The sequence below is a fragment of the Eumetopias jubatus genome, unplaced genomic scaffold (genome assembly GCF_037043125.1).
Source record: "Eumetopias jubatus isolate StellerSeaLion01/CBP00866 unplaced genomic scaffold, mEumJub1_p1.0 scaffold_4, whole genome shotgun sequence".
Taxonomy (NCBI): Eukaryota; Metazoa; Chordata; class Mammalia; order Carnivora; family Otariidae; genus Eumetopias; species Eumetopias jubatus.
This window is the reverse complement of record NW_028274810.1, coordinates 86,703,682-86,723,044: the sequence shown is the minus strand read 5'-3', so window position 1 is coordinate 86,723,044 and position 19,363 is coordinate 86,703,682. Positions and strand designations below refer to the sequence as shown.

At 46.9% G+C, this 19,363-nt stretch overlaps 1 protein-coding gene across 3 annotated transcripts in view; it reads right to left on the bottom strand.

The window, feature by feature from the left end:
* Positions 1-575: 575 nt before the first annotated feature.
* WASF2 (WASP family member 2) overlaps positions 576-19,363 on the bottom strand; it is a 74,772-nt gene continuing 55,984 nt past the window's right edge. For 2 of the 3 annotated variants that reach the window (XM_028114001.2, XM_028114002.2), the window contains exons 3-9: positions 14,315-14,449; positions 13,637-13,790; positions 11,368-11,485; positions 10,233-10,363; positions 7,932-8,105; positions 5,557-6,071; positions 576-4,239 (exon numbers count right to left, since the gene is read on the bottom strand). In XM_028114001.2, coding sequence (XP_027969802.1) covers positions 4,082-4,239; positions 5,557-6,071; positions 7,932-8,105; positions 10,233-10,363; positions 11,368-11,485; positions 13,637-13,790; positions 14,315-14,449 — 1,385 coding nt within the window. In that variant the 3' untranslated portion in view covers positions 576-4,081. The remainder of the gene's footprint in view (positions 4,240-5,556; positions 6,072-7,931; positions 8,106-10,232; positions 10,364-11,367; positions 11,486-13,636; positions 13,791-14,314; positions 14,450-19,363) is intronic. The other variant, XM_028114003.2, reaches the window with a different exon arrangement.

The window sequence follows — 19,363 nt, the reverse complement described above, 5'->3', positions numbered from 1 at the left end:
CTATTGATGTCGTCCCCTTCCAACCACTTTGTTGCGCACGCGAGCGCGCGCGCGCACACACACACACCCCCAGATGTTGTCCCCTTCCAACCATTTTGTTACACACACACACACACACACACACACACACACACACACACACACACACACACACACACACACACACACACACACACCCCAGAGGTGGCTGAGTAGCTACAAAGATTCATCACATTATTTAAAATGTTGGCATTTACATATTTTTGCATGTATAACATAAAATCGTTACATGGAATCCTCAGGTTATGGGGTGCTGCCGTGGTCCACACATAAGCCTGGCAGGGAAACAAAGGAGACCAGGCTTGGAGCCACAGGGCTTTAAAAAACTGGATGTCCTCCTAAGGGCCTAAGAGGAGCAGGGCGAAGAGGAAGGGGTCACCTCAGGGGTTTGGTTTAACCCCACCCTCCCAGATCTTTAACGGAATCTCCTTTCCCACCCTCAGGGGAGAAAGACCCACTTCCAGACTGTATCCCTACTACACAGATGCCCACTCCCTAAAATCGATGTGGCAAACACACCCAAGAATCCACTGGAATAGGTCCTTATAAATATATTTAATATCAGAGAAAACAAGGCACTTTGGGAGCATTAGGGCTGACTCTCCTACATGTACATCATTCTAGACAGAAAGTAAAAATTGGTTAGTTTCTCAAGTGAGTTAACTGAGTCAAGTTAATACAATAACAGAATTGTTCCCTAGCCCTCACTGAGGCACAAAATGAGGCATATCTCCTAGTGACACCTGGTCCCAGGTCTGAGCTCAAAGCCCGATGCCCCCAGGAGGCCTGACATCTCTCCTGAGCAAAAGCCCCTCGCCCTGGGGCACTGGCCCCCTCCCCAGGCCCCGAGGTCAGGTGAGGGGGGCTGCGGAAGGAGGCAGGCGAGAGCAAAGCTGGGACACGGTGGGAATGCTTAAGCAGGGTCACCAAAGCCACAGAGACCTCAATCTGTCCAAGCTGGCGCTGCAGAGCCGGAGGACCGGCGCCACGGGAAGAGATTTCACATTAGCCCTGACAACACCGCCTCGGCTCTGCGGTGACATTGGCCAGGGTCGTTTCTGAGGGCGCTCGAGCTTCCGCTGGAGGCGAGCTGGAGCTTGGGCCAGCTGCTCTGACCTCCAAGGAATGGCAGAGCCTGCGCCCCGCCTGCGGCTGCTCCTTTGGAATGTAGTCCTCACAAGCAGGGCGAAGCCGCAAGTCACTTCTTGACAAGCCGACTGGAAGCTGGGTCCCTGGGCCACAGGAATGGGGGCAGGTCCCCTGGGCTGGGCAGACCAGGGAAGGGAGGTGGCTCCTTGGCTTCAGCGCTTAAGAGTCCTTATGAGCCACTGCCCCACACTCTTACCAGCCTCGGCCCAGTTTAAATAATCACTAAACTTTGCATTCTACAATGACAGGATTCCAAAGACACACAATTATCTGCAAAGGGTCCTTTATCATCTTAAAGGGCTCTGGGTTTAAAGAAGTGGGGTATTTTTTTTGTTGTTTTATGTGGGTTTTGTTTGTTTTTGTTTTTGGTGCACATATGCATAGAGCCCAGAGGGCCTCTGGGCTGACTGGGTCCCCAGCCCCCCGAGCCAAGGAGGCTTTTCCTCGGCTTCGCAAGGCCGGCTGCTACAAAGCGCAGAGCTTGGCTGCATGGATTTTAATGAGGGCGCCAGGCAGAGCAGTGCTGTTGCTCTCCGGGACTTGCAGATCATTACCGAACCAGCTGTAGGATGAGAACACAGCACATCGAAACCCTAGGAGGTCACTGAGCTAATGATCTAATCCTACCTTCCGCAGGCAGTGCCCCCCCCTTCTGCCCCCAGCCCTTTCCAGGGCTGGCTGTGTCCATTCCAGAAGCCAGGCCAACACCGCCCCCTTCAAGGTCAGAGCAGAATGATAGCGAGTGGTGCTCGCTCCCCCTTTTCCGGAAAGGAGGGGGATGGGGGTAATTTAGTCAAAACCATTACACCCAAACCCTGGCCTGGCCAGGCCCCAGGACTTCTATCTGGGAGAACCACTGCCCTCCACCTGCCTCTCCAGCCACTGCTGGGCTGCAGCCAGGGACACCTTCAACAGCCATTTTAGGGTTCTGAAGAAAGCACCTTCAGCTTCCAAAGTGCAAGGCAGGAAGCAAGGTGGGGGCACACACCGCTTGGTATGCTCAGCACTGGAGCATGGTGCCGGCCCTGTGCCACAAACACCTGATCTGGGAAGGGGGAAGAGGATGAACTCGGCAGCGGCCCTAGCAGGAGGGCATGCTGGCCCTAGAGGCTCAGTCCCAACGCCAGAGTTCAAGGAAAGAAGGCAGAGGGGGAGCATCCAGCCAGGGCACAGCGGTAGTACCCATGATTACACACTCTCCTCAAGCCGGAGGGGTTTATGAGGGCTTTGGCAATTATTACAACCATTTGCCGTGCTGGGTAGAGACAGATCCTGTTTCTCTTTGTTTCAGGGCTCTGAAAGCCGGAGAAGCCAGGAGAAGCCGGTTTCAGCTAAGAGGCTACACAATAGTTAGGGCAGAAGAGAAGAAACCTCACTGTTGGCCAAAGCTGACCAGTTTTTTTCTGAATAATAGCACCTGTGTATTAGCTCTGGGAGCAGGGGGAGTGAGGGAGGGAACATCACTGCACACAGTGAGGAGGGAGCTGGAAACAAGACCCAGAGCCCCTCTGCCTTTCAGTCCTCCTCACGGCTGCCAGGCCCCCCTAGGCAGCTACCTGCGGCAGCCACCAGCCTGAGGGACTGAAGTTTCTACAGTTGGCAGAATCTATGCTTAAACTGGGGAAATAAAAGGGGGACAAATTGCAGAGGAATTGAAAACAGCACCTGTCAAAGCTGCATACCCCCTTCCTTCTCTCACTACCTCTGGTCCCCCAGAAAGGCAGCTCCCAAGGCCATGTGGTTCAATGGTGATAGTAAAGGGGGAGGAGAGACAGGCTATAAGGGTCTGAGCAGCACAGACAGGCCTGGCACTGGCTCTGAGCCCTCCTACTGGGACTCCCACCTATGGTGAGGTCTGGAGTAGCACAGAGCCAAGACTGTTCTGCCTCGTCTCCAGCAAGTGTCCACTATTTGGTCCCAGAAGGCACAGGTGACTTGGAATCAGGAATTCTGGGCTCTAGAGTTGTCACCATCCAATGTGTGACCCGGAGCAAGTCACTTCCCGTATCTAGATTTCAGCATCATTAGGAGCCTAAGATCCAAGGAGTTCCACCATTCTTCCAGTTCTGCAGTTCCGAGTCTCTAAGCTTGGCTCCTGACAGTCGGCAGAGGTCCAGATCCCTGCGTGTTGGGGCTAGTTTGGTCATGGGTATTAGAGGTCTGAACTGGGCTGTGGTGCCTAGAGCACCTGGTAGTGAGGGAGGGGCATTTAAAGGACACTTGAACACCACACTCTAGAGAGGGAGCTTGGGAAGGAGGCAACAACTTCAGCCTTCAGAAAGGCACCATTTCTGGGCAGAGGGGGAGACGCTCTTTAGGGCCTGATGACTCCTAGAATAAAGGGCTTCCAGACACTGGGATGGCTTAGCAAAAGGAAGCTCCCCCTGATGACCAGGGCAGAAAAGTGTGGCAGTCTGGCTGCTAGGGCATGTGGCCTGCTCAGCCCTCTCAGTGCATGGGAAAGGGGCTGGCCGTGCCCCTGCAGGCTTTTTAGGACCAGAAGATGGCTGGCATTATTTGAAGGGTAAGCATTTTGGAAGGAGACCAAAGCTGAAGATGGCTCCCAGGGGAAGGTACCAACTCCAATCTAAACCCAATCAAAGCGATTTGCTTGGGAGTTTTTCCTTCTCTTCAATATGCAACAGTCACTTGAAGGGAAGAGGGAACATCTCAGCTACTGAATCTCAGGAGCCCCACGGGGCCTGTCCATGGGGAGATGGGAAAATATATGTTGATTTGGAGGAAGCACTTGGATATATCTTTGGTTGCTTCAGGGAAGACTTTGGCCCCTCGAAATTCTTTTTTCCTCCCTTTTCCCATTAGACTGTTCAGATATGCATCAAAGAAGGCAGCAGGGAGAAAGAAAAGGGAGGTGGGCAGCAGGCAGAAAGAGTTAATCCGACCAGTCGTCCTCATCAAACTCAGAGGAGTCATCCTCCGAGTCGCTATACTCCACGGCAATCCGACGAGACAAGATGGTGGCTACGTCGTTGCCCACGACGTCACGCTTCTCTTGTTCCTGCTGCTCCTCAACCCTGCGCAGCTGAAAGCCTGATGAGAGAGAGAGAGAGAGAGAGAGAGAAGGGTTTAGAAGGCGAGTCAATCTCAAAAGGTCTCAGGATCCACACAGGACCGAGGAAGGAGGGGTGGACGGAGCCAGGGAGAGGCGGTGGGGGGAAGAAGGATGCCCTGAGAAAGCGAAGAGGGAAAGGGGGAAGCCAGAAAAGGAAAGGTGAGGCTTTATCCAGTTCTGGCCCCGGGGCTGTAGGTGTGTTGGAAAGGAAGCCTGCCGTTCTTCCCTTTTCCATGTATCAGGCTGCTGAGGATGGTACTTCTCACCGAGGCTCTAGGTGGGGAGGGGTCATCGATCGGACCCACCGGGCACTCAGTCTGCCCAGTTCATTGATTATTGCCGAGCTCAGCTGCCCCAACTCATCTCCCCCAGACAATCCTTTAGTTCCAGAAGGCTCACAGAAGAAACCACTCTAACCCACTGGGACCAGACCTGACCTGTGACAGAAGGAGAATAGATGCTCCACAAGGGTGAGGTGATGAGGGAGGGCAGGAAGGTGGGAAAGAAGGGAGGGCAGGGGAACAGGAGAAGAAGGGGAGGAGGCTGGGGTGAGAAAGGGGAAAGAGAAAAGGGAGGAGGGCTATGAAAGGCACAAAAGTGGAAGACAGGACATGACTGTGTGTGGCCAGAGAAGTACCTTCTAGGGTAGTGAGGCTTGGTCTTCTCTGGGGCACAAAATGAATGCAAACACAGGCAAAACATTTCTTGTCAAGGAGTTCAAAGACCCAAGTTAAGAATCCCTTACTTTACTTTACTTACTTACTTATAAAGTAAGTATCTCCACACCCAAGGTGGGGCTCGAACTCACGACCCCAAGATCAAGAGTTGCCTGCTCTTTTTTTTTAAAGATTTTATTTATTTATTTGAGAGACAGAGAATGAGAGATAGAGAGCACGAGAGGGAAGAGGGTCAGAGGGAGAAGCAGACTCCCCGCTGAGCAGGGAGCCTGACATGGGACTCAATCCCGGGACTCCAGGATCATGACCTGAGCTGAAGGCAGTCACTTAACCAACTGAGCCACCCATCAAGAGTCGCCTGCTCTTCTGACAGCCATCCAAGGCCCCAAGAATCCTTTACTTTAAACTAAGGTGGAAAGAAATCTACAACTCTATTTTTAGAGTGAAGCCTTTCTTTAGGCTGATCTGAGGCCTGAGGTCCCTCCCAATCTCTCCCCACCCAGTGGGGGAATCTATCCCCTGGGAAGGGCACAGAACCCCTTAGCCCACCCTCCAACCAGTCATCCCGGCTGCAGAAAGACAAGGCCTCATGGTCCAGGACCCAGCACTGGGAATTACCTTGACGTATGGCTGAAAGTAAGTCGCTGCGGGCATCGCTCACAGGAGGCAAGGAGGACTTAGGCTTGGTGGCATCAGAAAGTGGTGGTGCGACAGACAGGCTTTCTGTACCACTGAAAGGGAGAGGAGGGGGCCCCGGAGGAGGGGGAGGAGGGGGAGGGGGGGGTGCGCCGCCTCCTCCTGAGTGGGACAAGGGAGGTGGTGGCAGAGTTGGGTAGTCAGCTGCGGGCGGGGGCGGAGGAGGCGGAGGGGCAGCAAAATCGGGGTGAGGTGGGAAAGATGGGGGTGAAGGTGGTGGTGGGGTCCCTGGAGACCCAAATCCTCCAGGCGGTGGTGGGGGTGGAATGCCCATCATTGGAGGCGGAGGTGGAGGGGCAGGTGGTGGGGCAAACCCGGGTTTGGAGCCTGGTGGAGAGCCCAGAGGAGGAGCTGGTGGTGGATGGCTTGGACTGACCACGCTGGATCTTTTGGGTCCAGCTAAGCCAGGCCCTCTTTGGTTGCCGTCTGCTGGGCAGCTAAAAGGACAAAGAAGAGACCCACCATCACGCTCCGCATGCAAACATACACCTCTAATAAAGCTTATCTACGAGCTTAGGTTCATTTTGGTTGACTACTATCATTTCATTTTAGCTCAAACAGAAAAAACCTGAGAATGGTCAGAACAGACCAACAATGCAATGGGCAGCCTCATAATGCAGTAAGCTTCTCATCAGCAGAGGAATGTAAGCAGAAATTGAGAAAAGCTATTGAAAGAAGCTTAGACTGGGATTCCTCTATCAGGTAAGGGTTGGCCAAGGTCATCTCCTAGGTCCCCCTCAAACCTTCCAGCTTTCCAAGGGAAGGCACCCTCCTGAACTCTCCTAGGAGGGACAGTCAGTTTAATCCTGGAACCAGGACCAAGAAGGCATGCAAGAAAAACTGGAATAAAAATCCAAACATCACCCACCCACTGGGCTCTATTCCTCAGACTATTATCATTCACCAGATCTTGTGAGGGCAGGAAACCCAAGCCGAGCTGACCAAACCTAAGCAGGGCACAGATCCAGGTAAATGCACCTCCACCGTTCATGTGGAAAATCCTGAGAAGGGATGAGGATCTGAGGGTCAGCAGAGATGGGAAATGAACGTGCCACCAGACTTCACCCGGGTTGAGAGACGACTCAGGCGTGCCTCTCCTGGGTCGGGTATGCTTGGCTGTGGCTGCAGGGTCTCAGGCCATGTGTGAGGCTGAAGGATTTCTTTTTCCACCTTTGTACCTGCCCTCCACTAATAGTTACTCCTTAGAAAAAAGCGTCCATCCTGGAATTTTCCACAGACCTTCAAGTCTGAGCTGCATCTGACAGGGCAACCAGCAGGAAGTGATCTGGGATGAGTGGTTTCAAGAGCCAAGAAGAACGGGGCTGGGTTAGGGGGAGGGGTTACAACACCACTTTAGGTGTCCATCTGAGGGGTCCTCACCATATCCAATCTCTGATAAAACAGTATCCAAGAAGAAAAGTGTACCTTTCAAAGCTCTCATTTGTCAGGCATCAGAAAGGGAAAAGTAACTGTGAGCAAACACTGAATCTGAACATTCCTCAGACAGACCCCCTTTCAGCCATTACTTTCTAACTCTCCCCCTGTACACCTCTGCCACATATCAGTACGGACAGAGTCTACGTTTCACCTCCCTTTTTCCTTTGTTCCATTCTTTCCAGCAGTGAAATGAACCAGAACAGGGTAGAAAGGTGAATGACTGCTAGGTTCCTAGATAACTGGGCAAGGTGTCTGTTAAATATTTTAAGGACAGCAGATTACACCACTTCATTTCATGCTGAGTTAAAGCTAAGTAAAAACAACAAGAGATAAGTTGGTGATCTCTAGCTGTTCCAGTATAGCTACTAGTTAAGAATACGGGCACTGAAGACAGAATGACCTGCTTTCCAATCAGGGCTCTGCCTCTGACTGGCTGTGTGGCCTTAGGTAAAATCACTGACCTCTTTGTGCCTCACCATTTACTCATCTGTAAAATGGGTACCTACTGCAGGAGGGCTGTTGTGAGGATGAAGCAACATATACAGTGTTTGGCATAATGTCTGGCACCTTACAGGCACTTCAATAAAATGTTAATTACTTCTATTCTCTAGACAGACTTGCCTCAAGTTATTTTACTGGTCCTGCCCTGAATTTGGAACACTTATTTTGTTCTATTTTTTTTTCCTTAAGATTTTATTTTTTTAGGTAATCTCTATACCCAACACGGAGCTCGAACTCACAACCCTGAGATCAAAAGTCGCACGCTCCACTGACTGAGCCAGCCCGGCACCCTGAAGAACACTTATTTTGTTCTTGAGTATGTAACCACCCAGAGTGACAGGAGAAAGAGTACCATTTACCTGAATTCTGCTGGTGGGGGAGGCAAGCTATCCTCAGAGAAGGAAGGAGAAGGTGGAGAAGTGGAGTCTGACAGCGGTGGCGGTGGGTAGCTGTTTCCGTCCACATTTTCAACAGAGCCAATACTGCCGTTCTGGTACACCAAGGTGGGTGGATACCTGAAAATGAACCCAATGCTAAAACTGTCATTTAAAAAGTGTGAGTGGTACTCTCATGCTTTTGGTTTTTTTAAAGAGACCCTACAAAAATGCATTTGATACAAAAGCTTTTAGGAAGAAAGAAGTAAGAATATTCCCCACATATTTTCTGCCATTCTGAAATTTTATTTAGGACTAAATTCAGGATTAAAATTTAGGACTAAATTCTATTGTTAAATATCTCCCAGATATTCCTGCTGGATTCAGAGGAATGGGATTCAACACAGGTAATCTAAACCATGCTGTTCCTTTCCCAGGGCTGGTTGGACTTGTCAAACCCAGCAGTTCTTTTAAATTCTCTCCCAAATGTTAAGAGCAGCCTATACCCAAATCCCAAAGTCTATCTTGTGGCAAAGGGCAAAGCCAAGCCCCAAGGCTAGTGAGCTGCAAACACGTGACTGGCACACAGCCTGGTTTGGAGGTCAGCAAGCCTCTGGAGTACTCAAAGGCCAAGGAGGCATTTGATTGCAAAACCAAGCTGAGGACAAATACAAGTTGCTGTGTGGTAGCTAGACTTGGTCTCCCTGCCAGCTCTCTTAGCCAACACGATGAGCTGCCAACTTAAGGAGGGTGCTAGGGCCTGTGCCTCATGAAAACCTGCCCCTCAGACCACTGGGCCTTGGGTGAACAACAAACCTCCAAATGACACAAATACACCAAGCTGCAGCTAGCAAAATATGGTTGGTTCTGCTCCATCTCCCCCTTCTCTCCACCACTCTGGGTTCTAAAGAACTCATCTCAGACAGACCCCGGAGAGAAGAGAGCTGGAGGAACTAATGAATCAAATGATACTCTGATACAGAAAATCCCCAAGGCCTGGAGCCCTGTAGGTTTAGTACATCTCTTTATAGGTTCACCAACAAGCATACCCAGGCAGACCAGCCATGTAGCCCAATCCCAAACTTCTTGGACAACAGGAAAATGGGAGGCAAAGTCCTCATTTTCACCAGCCCCATTCCACACACACACACAACAGAAACCAAACACATAATATCTGGCATTCTGAACATGCAAGATTCTGGCCTCACAGTCATAGAACCTAGGACAAGGCCTGTCTGAACAGGATGGGGCCATGGAACAAAATGGTCCCTTTTACTGGGAGGTGAAGGTAATGAAGGTACCCTCAGGGCTGATTTCCCTGTAGAGAGAAATGTTCATTTTTTCTCTCACCATCTTCATCACTCTTTAAAACAAATCTCTTAATCCAGGAAGAACAAGTGTCAGAAGTGTCAAGATTTTTAAAAGTCAAGATTTTCATGGTAGAGTTATTCCTAAAAGCAAGAACAACTCAACTCTTTCCTTTTAACATTCCTAGACACCCGGCATTGGCTGGCATGGTTCTCTGACAGCCAGGATGCAATGTATTTAGAGAAAAAAACCAGGGCAACACTCATGCCAAGCAGTCGTGGTGACTTGGCTTTGAATGTCACACAGGTCGGACACCAGGATAAGCATCAACCAAGCTCAAAACCAATTTTTTTTTTCCTTTTAAACCTCCAGTGTGATTTGGTATTGGGAAATGGGTCAGCCTGACATCTACTGTTTCCCCATGGAGATATATAGCCTCAATAGTGGCCGAGCGACCTTTCCCACAGTGTCTCTGAGGTCTGCTTTCAGCCCCTTGGCCAGCCTCTCTCCCGAGACTGACAAAGGCTGACTGAAAAGTTGCTTTGGTGATGTGCACGAATTCTCTGCCTGGCCCTCTCCACTCCTGTGAAATGCCCAGCTCTTAGGCACGACCTTCAAATCAATGCTCTGGAGGCAAAGAGCTCCCAAGACCACTTTTCTTCTCTTTCCAGTCTTTCCTTTGAGGCCCACAGACATATGAGTGTCTGGCAGAGCAAGGGCATCCGAAGCCATGGGCTTTCTTTTCTAGACTACTACAGTCACCTCATTCAAACTGCCGAGTCTCTTGATTTATTTAGCAAATTCTAATCACCAGATGGATGCACATCCAGGTAGCTGATTCATAGTGGTATTGATCTTAGCCACACAGGCAGACTTCAGTGGGGTGTGAAAGGTGTCACACCAGAGCTGTCAGACTGTTGCCCCCAGGGCCCCAGGCCCTTCGAAGAATGCTACCAATAAAACGAAGGCATCACCTACCCAGAAGGCCCCAGCTTTTCTTTGGATTCCACAAATTCTTGTCCCATCTTCATCTTCTCCCATTCTTCCTTCCGTGTCTTGATTTTACGTGGATTTACATTCCCTCGATTTGGATTATCTTTCTTTTCTTTCTATAATGAAAAGAAACAGAAAAGCCTTTGTAAAACATTATTCCGAAGTCCTTCATTAAAATTCCATCCACCTTCAAGGATGCACACCCAAGACATGATTTGCCTAGGGAACATACAGTAACTAGAGAATTTATAGAATTACTGGTTTTGGAATGACCTAGAGGTCATCTAGTCCAAACCACCTCCCAAGGTGAAACACATTCACTTAATCCAACCCTCAGACGCCTCTACAGATGGGAAACTCACTATCTCTTTGGGTGACTCATTCATGTTTCTGAGCAGCTCTAATTGTTAGGAAGTTAGTAAAAAGCTATTTGTCACTCACTCTGCCACGAAGGTCAGTCACTGTCTCTGGGACAAGTATAAGGAAACAGTTAACAAAACAAAATCAAACTACCAATGAGGAGTTTCTCAGCCTGTGCAGCTGCACTCGCCCCTGGTGCTCTCTTGGGCCTCCCGGCAGCCATGCTAATGGGATTGTGAGGTTGCAACTGGTAGGTCATATGCTTACACACATCACTGGAGGTCTATGGGGAGAGGAGTGGCTCCCAAAACTAGGCCTATGCCCTCATCCCACCCCACCCAATCAGTAGTGAAGGTGTTAAACTGTCCCTGTTTGTAAATCAAACACTGTAGAGCCCTGTGCTGCTCTGTGAGAAATGAACTGCAAAACTGGCGGGAAGGGACTAGCCTAGCTTGAGTGTCCAGCAGAGTCAGGTGCAAATTGCAAGAGAAATAAATGGTGAATAGAAAAGTCAATTTCTAAAACTCAGCCTGAATATACTCAATTGTTAATAGCGCTAGGGGGAACAAACACATTTTTGGTGTGATTTATACTTTCATCTTGCTTGTGCTTGGAGTGGACACATTTTTTAAAGAGTTTCACCTGGCATCCAAGCAAGCAGCCACTCGGAATGATTACTTCATATAAGACCGGCTTCCTTTTTATCCCCCTCCACAATCGTGCCTACTGATGTGTAGAACAGAGGCCCCTTTCCCCTCACCCTATGCTTTCTCTTCTCTTTCATGATATCCTTGGTGTCCTGCAGCATCTTCTCCTTCCAAAGATCAAAGAAGTACGAAGGGTCTGTGTAGAATTTGAGTGCCTCTTTCCCATCGTCCCTGGGATAGAAATGAAGACAAGTAGCTGTCAGTAGACAGATGAGCTCCCAACCAAATCCAGTATTCCAAATACCTACCAGTTAGCAGTTTTTACACTGAGGAATCAAGAAGTCATTCAAACTGACTGCATATTTCCTCTTCCCTACCAGCATTCCAATGCCCCCTGAATGGCACCTCTTTACTTATCTGGCTTTTTAAGAAACTTAGCCTTACTTTCAATTCCTGGTAGAGGAATTTGCATGGTCAGGGCAAGAATAGGCTAGAGCAGCAGGGATCCTGATTATTTCTAATGATCTGCATGGCTACAGACATCTCCCTGAGGATGTCCTGATATCCTGGCACATCAGAGGGGATTCCTGCCATTGGTTCCCCTTCTCCCACCAACTCCCCAGGACTCTCTAGGAAGCATTAGTGGCTTCCCACCCACGTGAAACCTGTACACCAATGTGGAGGCGCACATGTGTACATTATATATAGATATATACATGTGAAAGCATATATGTGTGCAGCCGTTATTCCTTTGTAAAAACAGGTAACCATAGCAATCCACCTTCTTGCTCCCTTCTAGAATAGCTCCGCATCCCCACCCCACCCCCCAACCACAAGGGGGCCCCAGTGAGAACAGATGGACAGCTGTTTAATGACGAGATTTAATTATCATCTTTTAGTGGCTGTGACAGAAGTACCGAGAGTGCTACTGAGTATCCATGTAAGGGTTACCTGCCAGATTTGATGACTGGATGGAATCCTGCACTTTGGCATGACTAAGTCCCTCTCTCTTTCTAGAAAGCATGTGGTCAGGGTGGACATTTATTTTAGCACTATCCTAAACTAAAAAGAATTAGAAAGGCAATTCTATTCCCTGGCCTGTCACGACACACAGAAAGCATTTCCAAATCAAACACTAATGATTTTTATATTAAATCTTGTTCTGAGTTAGCTACACTACTGCTCATTTCTGTTAGGCCAAATCCAGATAATTGAGAGAAGAATAATAAAAAGGAAAATACCATTAACTGAAAAATAAACTTGTCTTAATATCATTTGTTTACCCTATCCTATTACACAAGCCTTATGTCATACGTCACACTCCCTTCAGTATCAGGTGTACACTCCCTTCGTGCCCTGAAACCTCTCTGCCCAAATCTAGCTCAATAAATGATGGAAGCTACAGAGTCAAATCTCTGTCCTGCTCTGCTAGCTAGTCCCTTTGAAAGTGAAGGTACAGACATAATTTTACACAGTAATAACAAAGGATAGACGCTATGGGATAGATGCTATGTACTTTTATCTGTGTGAATAGCTACCATGCTCCTATTTCCCAGCTCCCTGGATCAGGTGGGTGTCCTTGAGTTTCACACACACACATTTTACTTTGCAGTACACCCATGTCTTGCAGAAGACATCTGCCTCCAGCTATCTGTAATTACTTTTTACCTGCTCCAAAGATATTTATGGATACAAGGAAGATAAATATTCACTTTCTGCCCCTGCTCAGTGGTTTTTTGCAGGATGATCACACTACAGACCACTGGAGGGGGGGAGGGGCTTAAGTTGTCTATAACGCTACCTTCTTTCTCAAGTTTAGCTGCAGCAGTGTTGGTCCTTGCAGAGGGGAATGTCAAAAGGATGTTCTAAACAAAGTGAACACTCATTTGGAAGAATGCCAATTATTCCTTAAGCTTTGGAAGGACCCTGAGGGCCCAGAGCAGCCAGTCCACAAAGCTAGCCCCACTAACACACCCAAACATCTGGTAATCTAGTGGTTTCCGAGTAAGTGGGAGCCTTGCTAGAATGTTGCCCCTGGGATGCATGCTTTAGGACTGCTCTGTAACAAAGTCCTTTTGGTTCTATAATAACCGAATTCCTTGGATGGAATCCAGGATGGACCTGGCTTACACCAAATTAAACTCTGCAGCATGCAGTGCTATAGCAAACTTCCAGTATATATCATATTTACTATGAATTTTAGAAACCAAACAATAAGTGACAAGTGTTTATATGGTAAACATTAGCTGCTGCTGCCACAAACAACTCTGGGGTAGGTAGTAAGCTTTTGGATACAATCCTCTGATGTAAACATCTTTAAATAAAAAGACCATCTAGTGCTGTTAACCACAGGTCAACACAGGGAGGAACTAGCCAGGTTACCTGTAAGGGGTAAGATTGTTGAGAGGTGGAGGAGTATCACAGGTGTTATATGTTTCCAAGACAGGTACTGGGAGAGAGTTTCTGTCAAAAAGCTTCTGGTCTTGAATAGTAGAGCTTCTGAAGGCCTTCCGGGTGTTGATTCCTTGCAGTGACACTGAGAGAAGATGGAAGGCAGGAGAAAATGGACGACAGGCTATCTGAGCAAACACTGAGTCACACCAGTCTGAGAGGCCTCAGCTGCTGCATTTCTTGGCTGTGCCTGTCTGCAGCCAGGCTTTTTTTTTCTCCCCCCTCTGGGGAAGCCCCACAAGGCTGTCAGCAGCCCAGCCATTTCACGACCGAACAAAATGAGGCAACACAAAGGTTTACTATGTGGCCAGATCTAGCAGGCCTCTCCTTAAGAGGAATGAATCTTCCAAGTACTTTTATGGTAACAAAATACGATTGGGGGAGGGGGGATTTGAGCAAGAATTGGGGGAATGGGAGAAAGGGAGCGTGTGGGGGTGTGGTAGAGCTAAAAAGGTTTCTTTACACCACCCAGGCTTGTGTCATTTCAAAGCAGAACTCCACAGGTCTCTGTGATTTTTTTCCCCTCACTTTTTTATAAATCAGGAGAAAAAAATCCTAAGAAACTGCTCAGGAAAGCCTACAGATGCTGAGCTCAGCTTCCTTACTTACCTTCTTCTTCCTTGGGATCCAGCTGAGTGACTTTAACTTGTAGGCGGTCGACCCTCTCAGCAAGGGAGCTTACCCGAGAGGCAAAGGTATTTGCCTGAGTAAAGAGCTCTCCAACAATGTCCTCTGCATATTTACCTGAAAGAACAAAGAAACCAAGTCACTAGAGCATAAAAATGACTAAATGGTTAGAAAAACTTGCTACTAAAGATCTTAGATCTTATTCTCCCCTCCCCAACACACACACACACCCACCCCCTAAGATGGTTTGGGTTACATGCAGATGCTTGCTCTTGGAGATAGAAACGCACCCTCCATAGCCTGAGCAGTCTGCATTTGTTCTCTCATAGTCTTCTTGGCAAACTGAATAATCATGAACTCAATGCAGGCTGAGTAACATCAAAAGGTACAATACAAAAAATTAATCCTGGAAGAGTAGACAATGTGTCTACACATTTGCCTATAGCCCTTAGCCCCTTGCTGCTCTGTAAAAGCACCTTGTAAAATGGTTCCGGCAAACAGACTGGGAGTTACAAGGACCTTGTAGGTGTCTACAATTAACATGAAAAATAAGAAATTACATCCTCAATGGAACCTCCAAAGTACATTCAACAACCATGATGAGTTGTGGTATCGAGGGGCCCTGAACTTATCAACAACTCATAGCAGAGACGTATAACTTCTAAGGGGTGAAAAGTTATCTTATGTTCTATAACCTACAACTTTGGAAGTCTTTGCTTTAGGTTATAAGCTTTCAAATCTACATCTCAGGGAACAAGTGAAAAGCTGAAATTTTCAAGCCCTCCCTGAAAACCAACATACCAGTGTTCTCCTTCCACAGTATCTTATTTTTTAGAAAAAGAAGAGTTCCGTACTTTCAACCCTGGTATGCAAGGAGAATTTGCAGCCAAAGAAACCTACCAGCAATCTGACACTACCTCCATATTGTCATTCCAAGCCACAAAGCATATTCTTGCTAGGAATGAAAAGCGGCACACATGAATAAATATACCATCTGAGTTTCTTATGTGCAAGGTGAAGGTAGGCATAAGTGACAGTGCCCAACCAAAGAAACTACTGAGAACTATTTTAAGTAGGCTCTGATTTTTAGCTTCTAAACTATATTTGTGCTTAGTCCACACGTGAGGGGAAAAACATTTAGTCAAAAGGCCAAAACTGCATCTTCACGGTGAACTGCTGCTCACCTTCCCAGTGTAACCTGGAGAGTAAGGACAAGACCAATCAACAGCGTATTCCGAATTGCTGGTAAACTTAGTCAGTAAGGAGTTTCTAATCAGGAAGGAACAAGTCTCTGCATACTGAACAATCTTGTGATTTAAACAACCATGGGAAGCTCTTGGGTTCAAAGAACACAAACTGGCTAACAAAGCTGCATTTCTGTTCCGCAGGCTGAGGATCCTATCTGATCTCTATCCATAACTCAGCTAAGTTCCTATAAAAACCATACTGCATCATGTTCACCCAGGTAATAGAAAACTGTGATTGGAAAGCTAAAACAGACAAACATGCAACATTACATGTGAAAAATAAACCAGGCTCAAAAATATGTTAACCAGGGCACCTGGCTGGTTCAGTTGGTAGAGCATGTGACTTTTGATCTTGGGGTTGTGAAGTTGAGCCCACATTGGGTGTAGGGATTACAAACAAACAAAAAAACAAACAAACAAATAAATCTGTTAACTGACTAGCTATTCTGGAGGAAAAGAAAAACCTGAATCAACCCACCTTTAAGGCACCAAGAGAATACCCAGGATTTCCTCCTCCTCGGTGAAGGGAGTAGTGGCAGTGCAAGTAGTGGCTGAATGGGACACAGTGATTTTCAAGACAAAATCTTACCCCCAACATATAAACATGCAAATACTGAAAATGCTATCTGAAGAGGGACTGAGGTGGTGGTAAGGTTTCCCCATCGTCACATCATCACATCAGGCCCTGGGTCTACTTAGAACTACAAGATGATACATGGAAGAAGCAGCGGACTTCAATCAGAAAAATGTGGAGTTAATCTCAGTTCTTTCTATTTATACCTGTATACTCTTCAGCAAGTCACAATGTCTCAGCCTCAATTTCCTCATCTGTAAAATGGGGGTAACTGTATCAACCTTACCAAACTGTCATAGGTTTAAATGAGCTAAAAATGTTAGGTTGTTACAACAAAATTCTTCCTTATATTGCTCAACCACATCAGACGACTTTCAAGACTGTGAGTATCTAAATATGCTGTTTTACACTTATAGGAAATTTAAGATATAATTCCTGTCAGTAATATGATAGTTCCTATTCTTCAAGTACTAAATATTACTCCAATCTCTGAAAACAGAAGTGTGATCCTTATACAGGAGAAAACCAAAGTACCTTGTTCAGAGTTAAATTTCATTCATTCAGATTACCAAGACAGACCCACTATCTCATCAGGACATTCATAATAGTTATCAACCATATTTTGCAAGAGAGTCCAAAAGCAGTCTTCAATTTTTTTCCCCCTTAGCAGAACTGTTCAAATGAAATCTTACGCAGAAGTGAACAGGTAAAGCTGTATTTTACAAATGTGACGCTGCTCTTGCTTGAAGTCTAAGTGAGAGTCTTGGAGGCCCCCAGTGGCATGGCCCCACTACACTCAGAAAACCCAGTATCATAGCATGATTTCTTAATTACCCAAGTGAGGGTTCCATTCTACCGGGTGGTCGGGATACTGATTCAAAAGTGCAGGCTGGCTGGCTGTGCCTGTATTTCCTAAGATATGGCAACCTAATATGTGAAATGCCAATCTCTCTGCACTGAGGGAAAATAAAAATTCTGGATATGCTATTATGGGGCAATCCAAGACTGTGGAATTTTTAGTTTTGTGCTTTATCCATTCCATAATCAGATTTTGTCTACTAGACCAGGCACTTCTGGCTGTAGTACCTGAGGCCATGAGGCCAAGGTCATGAATGCAAAGCACATATGAGCCTATTCCTGCCCCACTGTCTGCGAAATGAAATTCTAGTCATCTTTCAAGGCCTGGTTCAAATCTCACCTCCTCTATGAAGCATTCCCTAACTCTCCCTATACTCCCATACCATGCACTGATTCCCCATAAAAGTATTACTTCCTTCCCTGTATTCTCTATGTACCAACAGCAGGCAATGGTGGAGAGATTATAGGCATGAATCATTCAACAAACATTTACTGAGCTTCTATTGGGTGCCAGATGCTACACAAGATAAACACTGGGGTTTAAGAACAAACAAGACATGATTTCTGCCTTCAGAGAACTTTTAAATTAGTCTAAGAGATACAGATAATTTTCAATATAATGTGGTAGGTAGTAATTACAGGCATGTAATAGGAGCTCAGAGAAGCACTTAGTCCAGCCTGGAGTAGGAGGTCCTTAAGCTAGGCCTTGAAGATCAGCTACAAGGATGGTGAGAGTTCTCCAGGCAGGAGGCTCAACTGCAAGGGCACTGCATGCAAGTATGAGAGACTATGGTCTATCTCAGAAGTACTACAGGTAGTTGATCATTCATTCTTTCTTCCTTCCTTTTTTCCCATTTTTCCTCCTTTTTCATTAAAAAAAAAGAAAAAGAAAGAAAGAAAGAAAGAAAGAAAAAGAAAGAAAGAAAGAAAGAAAGAAAGAAAGAAAGAAAGAAAGAAAAAGAAAGAAAGAAAAAGAAAGAAAGAAAGAAAGAAATTCTTTTAGAAAGATTGTAAAATGGGAGAAGATGGATTGCAAAAAATGAGACTGGAAAGGAAGGCAGGTCTTGAAGTCTTGAATGCCAGACCAAGAAACTTACACAATCCCACAGTGAGGAACAGGGGAGATTTAAAGGCATCTGCCTTGGGCTCAGGTCATGATCCCAGGGTCCTGGGATCGAGCCCCGCATCAGGCTCCCTGCTCAGCGAGAAGCCTGCTTCTCCCTCTCCCACTCCCCCTGCTTGTGTTCCCTCTCTCGCTGTGTCTCTCTCTGTCAAATAAATAAATTCTTTAAAAAACAACAACAACAACAAAAACACTTTTTAGGGACACCTGGGTGGCTCAGTCATTAAGTGTCTGCCTCTGGCTCAGGTATGATCCCAGGGTCCTGGGATGGAGTCCCACATCAGGCTCCTTGCTCAGCAGGGAGCCTGCTTCTCCCTCTGCCTGCCACTCCCCCTGCTGTGGCGCACACACGCACCGTCTCTCCCTCTCTCTGACAAATAAATAAGTAAAATCTTTAAAAAAGTAAGTACATAAATAATAAAAAAAAATAAAAACACTTTTTAGGGGCACCTGGGTGGCTTAGTCTGTTGGGCGTTTGCCTTCAGCTCAGGTCATGATCTTAGGGTTCTGGGATGGAGCCCCATGTCGGGCACCCTGCTCAGTGGGGAGCCTGCTTCTCCCTCTCCCTCTGCTCCTCCCCTCCGCCCTGCTTGTGCTCTCTCTACTTTCAAATTCTCTCAAATAAATAAATAAAATCTTAAAAAAAACCACACACACTTTTTAAATTGCAAAAGCTAATAGATTCAACTTTCAGAAAGCAAACAATTCAGAATTACAAAAGTAAAAAGTGAGATTTGCGTTTTGAGCAGACCACTCTAGCAGGGATACAAGTTTAAGATTTACAAGATTTTTAGGTTTATAGATTTAAGAGGGTTGATCAGAGAAAGGGGAGCCAGAGGGAGGATAAGCAATCGTTCAGGTGAAAGTCAACGAAGGTCTGAACCAGGGCAGTGTTGGCAGAGACAGAGAGTACAGGATAGAGCTGAGAAATTTTTTGGAAGTCTGACTTTACCTCGTACTGGCTGTTGTTCTCTCTCTAGGCAAGTTACCTTACTTTTCTTTTTTTTTTTTTTTTTAAAGATTTTATTTATTTATTTTGAGAGAGAGAGAGAATGAGAGATAGCACAAGAGGGAAGAGGGTCAGAGGGAGAAGCAGACTCCCTGCTGAGCAGGGAGCCCGATGCGGGACTCGATCCCGGGACTCCAGGATCATGACCTGAGCCGAAGGCAGTCGCTTAACCAACTGAGCCACCCAGGCACCCTTACCTTACTTTTCTGAGTCTTCATTT